Source organism: Triticum dicoccoides, chromosome 7B (assembly GCF_002162155.2).
Source record: "Triticum dicoccoides isolate Atlit2015 ecotype Zavitan chromosome 7B, WEW_v2.0, whole genome shotgun sequence".
NCBI lineage: Eukaryota > Viridiplantae > Streptophyta > Magnoliopsida > Poales > Poaceae > Triticum > Triticum dicoccoides.
This window is the reverse complement of record NC_041393.1, coordinates 61,453,990-61,459,470: the sequence shown is the minus strand read 5'-3', so window position 1 is coordinate 61,459,470 and position 5,481 is coordinate 61,453,990. Positions and strand designations below refer to the sequence as shown.

The 5,481-nt window shown below is 57.3% G+C and overlaps 1 protein-coding gene across 1 annotated transcript; it reads left to right on the top strand.

Moving 5' to 3' along the window:
- The first annotated feature begins 1,532 nt into the window (after nucleotides 1–1,532).
- LOC119339180 (transcription factor LRL3-like) lies at nucleotides 1,533–4,544 on the top strand. The gene is made up of 7 exons (XM_037611324.1): nucleotides 1,533–1,975; nucleotides 2,090–2,164; nucleotides 2,282–2,446; nucleotides 2,816–2,881; nucleotides 3,575–3,640; nucleotides 3,732–3,800; nucleotides 3,901–4,544. The coding sequence occupies exons 1-7, from the start codon at nucleotides 1,610–1,612 to the stop codon at nucleotides 4,291–4,293; spliced, it is 1,200 nt and encodes a 399-aa protein (XP_037467221.1). The 5' UTR covers nucleotides 1,533–1,609; the 3' UTR covers nucleotides 4,294–4,544.
- The last annotated feature ends 937 nt before the right edge of the window (nucleotides 4,545–5,481 follow it).

The following is a 5,481-nucleotide window of genomic DNA, read 5'->3' as shown; positions in this document are numbered from 1 at the left end:
CGCCAGCACCTCGCTCACCCCATCCTACAGCCGCGACCCCTCCCCTGCCGCCGCCGCCGCCGGAAACCCTAGCGCGGGGAGCGTCGGCCTCGCCACCGCCGGAGCTCCGCCGAGCATCGGCCTCGCGCGCAGCCTCTTATTGCCGCCGCGGATGACCACAGCGACGGGTGGCGTCGCGCCGGCGCCGTCCCGTGCCGCCGCCGCCCCTCGAAGCTCCCCAATGCGGTGCGACCGGAGAAGGGTAAGACATCCGCGAAGAATAACAAGGCGGCGGACGGCTCCGGCAGCTCGAAGGCGAGGGAAAAGAAGTTTACAGGGCGTTTGACAGGCGCGGCGACTACCGAAGCGCCGGCGAGCTCACTCGTTGAGCCGGCCGCCGACGCGCACAACGTGTTTGACGATATGCCTCAAAGGTGGAATTTTTTTTCCAACTTTTCTTTTCTTGTTATTTTTTGAATGCATCCATATAGATAGGTTATTTGCATTGTTCTATATATTTTGTAGTGTCAATGATGATGCATACATGTCAACTATGGGTGTTGGCTCCAACAATTCGCATTGGTCTCAAACCAATGACATGCATTTTGAAAACCATGAGTTTGAGGTGGACGAGGATGATGAAGGCATTGTCGACGCGTCGAAAGGAAGAGCGGGCAATTACACCAACGACGATGACATCTTACTATGCAATACTTGGTTGCAAGTGTCGAGGGATCCATCCGTTGGAGGTGATCAAAGTAGAGATACTTTTGAGGGGCGGATGAAAGAACACTTTGATGTTCGCAATGTGAGTGGAATTGACCGCTCCGAGAAATGACTTCGGTCCCGGTGGTCAACAATCAACTCAGATTGTCAAAGGTGGGCGGCCTGTCAATGTTCAAATTCATTTTGTGTCCAAAATGCCATATATGCACTGCCCCGGCGAGTCGCGCGCGCTGCATTTTTTACGCGCTGCTGGAGCGGCGTGCGCGCTGCATTTTAGCGCGGCTATTGGAGCCAGCGCTGGCGGCCGTGCAAAACCAGCGCGCGGCGCGAAGCACGGCTGTTCGAGATGCTCTCAGGAGAACGCTTGGCCCTGACAAAAAAAACTCAAATGCCAAGTTCCTTTTTTTTTTTTGAGGAAATGCCATCATGACGGTTTATATTTCATGTGAGAATAAAGATACATCGTTTGATAAAACGTCTACTAGAAACCCCGGAGGCTCCGACTTCCAGACAATTGTTCGAGAAGTCTCTGAGTTCCTAAACAATACACCCGCCGCCATATTGGCCTCCCTAGGAAAGTGATGAAAACATATCGAAATAAAATTGCGAGCTAAAAAAAAAAGCATTCTTCTTAGATTGCCGCCGCTGGGCCGAGTTTATACCAGCTGTAGTTCCAGCTCTTGAGCAAAGTCAATAAAAGCAGACAGAAGAGTTGCACGAACTGAGTTCAGTTAATTTTCCATTTGAAAATCGGCACGTAGCAGGCGATTATAAAGGCGCGCACGTAGGGAAGCTAGTTCGCCTGTCCTCCTCCATACTCTCTCCTCCCGCCTTCTCGCGAGCGCATTTACTCGTCAGCTCGTCGCTGCACAGCCCGGCCGGCCGGCACCCGCGCGCCAGACGGATGGCCGGTGGCGACGGCGGAGGGGGCGGCGGGGCGCAGGACGACTTCTTCGACCAGATGCTGTCGACGCTTCCCTCCGCGTGGGGCGACCTGGGCGCCGGCGGGAAGTCGCCCTGGGAGATCGCGGCGGGCGCCGAGGACCTCGGCGCCTTCGACGAGTCGACGCTGCCCGCGTCCAGGCTCCGGCAGCACCAGATCGGCGGAGAGAAGCTGGTCATGCTGCAGCTCACCGACCTCCAGAGGCAGGGCCTCGGCGGCGAGGAGAGCGGCGGCACGGGGTTCTCGCCGCTGCCGCTGTTCGCGGACCGGTCGCCCCCGCAGTCGCGCGAGGAGATGGACGGCGGCTTCAAGTCGCCCAATGGCACGGTAGGATCCTTGTTCTTTTCTGTCTCTCTCTCTCTCTCTCTCTCTCTCTAGTCAAATCTTGAAGTTTTTCCGTTGACATGGATTCGTTATGTGCGGGCGCGTGCGTGCATGCAGGGAGGTGACCACGCGCTGTTCAACGGATTCGGGGTGCATGGCGCCGGCGCCGCCGTGCAGCCGCCGTTTGGCCAGGTAAGATCGTGCACCGGTCAGGCCTCGGCGTGCTGGTGCCAGTGCATACGGGAACGAACACGGCCGTACGTGTGAAGCAACACCCATTAATGAATTGTCCTCTGATCGGTCGCGCAGGGAGGATCAATGTCGGGGCAGAGCTTCGGAGGAGGGCCGGCGGCGAGCGGAGGCACGACGGCGCCCGCCTCCTCCGGCGGCGGCGGCGGCGCGGCCCCGCCGCGGCAGACGCGCGTGCGGGCGAGGCGAGGGCAAGCCACCGACCCGCACAGCATCGCCGAACGTGTATGCATGCCACTCCCACTCCCACCCTCCCCTTTTCCATCTGAAATTTAAAAAAACCCCGACATGCTGGTGCACATCAACAACAAACCCAAAGTCTTCCCATCCCCCAACGTATATATTCTCCGCAAATTTCATCTGTCTTTTTGGATCTGCTGCGTGGCTGATGCTATTATTTTACAGTAGATAGAAGCACGAACTGTTGTCTATGCTATGCTTGTAATCAAATCGAAATTCATACGATTGTTTACAGTAGTATTTTACAGTAGAAGCACGAACTGTTCTGTTCCTATGCTATGCTTGTTATCAGATTGAAATTCATACGACTTTTTGCCCTGAACTTTCCTGTGCCTGGCATATCATTGCATGCAGCTCCGGCGGGAGAGGATTGCGGAGCGGATGAAGTCGCTGCAGGAGCTGGTCCCCAACGCCAACAAGGTAAAACAATCACATCCCCGACGAGAATCTCGCAGCGATCATACGGTCTCGCGTAGAAAATTCCTGCGTTTCCCATCAACCAGAAAGCCAGGAATCTCTCCCGGCGAGTGGGGGGTGGACGCCTGGACGGGATGCTGGCCCGTTTATGATTGTAGTGGGTCTGTATGGTAGCAGTGCGGAAGAGGGCACGCCGGCCGGCCGGTTGGTGAGCGAGGGTGCGGCGTCGCTCCTGTCTAGCTCACTGGTCACGTCATAATGTGATGTGACATGTGTGCCGCCGAAGCGTGCGCAGCACAGGGGTGGCGATGCGATGCGATGCCGCACGTGTCAAGTCCCGGAACTTGTTCCTGATTTTATTTTATTTTATTTATTATCTTTTTGAAAAAACTTGTTCCTGTTGTGGGGAATTTGGACTGAAGAAGGCCGCAGCCTTGGCTCTTCGGCTAGCTGAAGAAACGAGGCAGCTGATGGCCGGGATGAGAGACAAATGTGGCGCGCAGTGAATGGGCACATGGGCGCATTGGATGCCCTGTTTCGCCCTCTTAGTCCGGTAGTCATAATTACAGGCCCCGGTCAATGCCGGGATATGATCGTACTACTGAAATCGAGCCGCTTCGTGTAAAAATCTCTGCGCCGTGGACCGTGGTAGAATAGAATAGAAGAGGTGGTTACTGATGAGATGGACGTGTGCAGACTGACAAGGCGTCGATGCTGGACGAGATCATCGACTACGTCAAGTTCCTGCAGCTCCAAGTCAAGGTACGGTGGTGTTTGTGGATAGAGGTCGCTGTGTTTTTCCTGCTTCTGGTTACGTACGATCTGTGGGGGTGACAGCACGTTTTTTTCTCAGGTTCTGAGCATGAGCCGGCTGGGCGGGGCCGCCGGCATGGCGCCGCTGGTGGCCAGCATGTCCTCCGAGGTAAGTAACCTGACATCCAGTAGGCGACCGTGCAATCATGATCGATTAGCTCTCGATGGATACTTGAATACTGAGGTGCTTGAACGTTGCGAACGTGCAGGCGAAGAGCAGCGCGAAGAGCAGCAACGGCGGCGGGAACAGCGCGGCGGCCGCGGCCGCCAAGGCGAACGGCGGAGGCGAGAGCGGCGGTGGAGCAGGGGCCGGCGGGCTACGGGTGACGGAGCATCAGGTGGCCAAGATGATGGAGGAGGACATGGGCACGGCCATGCAGTACCTGCAGGGGAAGGGTCTCTGCCTCATGCCCATCTCCCTCGCCTCCGCCATCTCCTCCGCCACCACCACCACCACCTCCCCGGCCTCGCTCCTCGCCAGGCAGGCCGTCCGCCCCGGCGCCGCCGCCGCCGCGCTGACCTCCGCGAACGGCGGCGGCGACGACGCCCCCGTCCGGCCCGTCAAGGTCGACGCCGGCGCCGCGTCCGGCGGGAAGCCGTGAAGCTGACCGGCCGGAACAAGGGTGCATCCGTGCATGCATTATCTATGTTATTAGGATATAATCACATGTATCGCTCCTGTATACTCCTTCCCTTCCAATTTTCTTCCTCTGAAGATCAGACTCACCATGCACACGTACGTGCATGTGCATGATCGAGCGAGCTCCCATGAGAAGGCTTATCTCGCTCCCTCCATGAATTTGCATGAAGATCTTCTCTGAGTGGCTTCTGGTGTTCATGCGCTGCCACCTTTCGTGCATTTCAACGTTGACAAACACACAGCAGTATTAATCTCACAAGGTCAGCCGTTGACTCTGCTGCCTCGGCATATGCCTAAAAAAGATCAAAGCATCGTGCTGCGATCATGAAAGAGATCGCGGTCGGTGATATACATTCTTCTTGTGATGCGGCCATTAATGGTTCTGATGCTGCTAGTGATTAGTTGCGAGTAAAATGGTGGCGAGATGTGCAGGCTACTAACGCCGCACGACGTCCGTCGATGGGCTGGCTGGCTGACGTAAACAAATGCGGCGGAATAATTAGGGCGTGCCTTGCTCGCACGACACGGAGGGAGACGAGGATTAAGGGGGTGGATTGAGAATCAATCCGGCGCGAGGTGCCCACGTTGGTGGTGAGGCCAACGAGTTCCTGCCAGCTGGGGCGGAGGATTTTTGGATCCAGTAGACAACAACAAAAAACAGAGAAAGTCATGCCTCTCCCGTGTTGCCCCTGCGAGGCGACGTGCAGGACGACCTAGGTCTCCGTCGCCACCCCCCTTCCCTCTTCGTCGCCACCAGAGGGCGTGGTCGAGCTTCGGCGGGGCCATGGCGTTCACTCGTGCAGCACGGCCGGTGCAGGCCTGCTCCCCCGGGCCGGAGCGTGGCGCGTGTTGGGTGCTGCGGCGTGTGGTTGCCGCGACGGCGCATATGTGCCGCAACAGCGTGGCTGGCAACATGGATGGTGGGGTGTGCCTGGGTTGTGGCGGCCAGATCTAGCTGGCAAGCAACTCGGGTCGAAGGATGTTGTCCCGCCTCCCGACGACGACAATGGTGCCTAGCCTGCGTTTGGTCGGCTTTGAGGTGATTGCGGGCGGTGGTACGGGCCGGTGGTGAGGCGGCCGTGGTCTAGCTGGCCGCGTGATAATCCCCAAGTGCATGAAGTTATTGTACTCCCTCCTTTTCTTTTTAGTT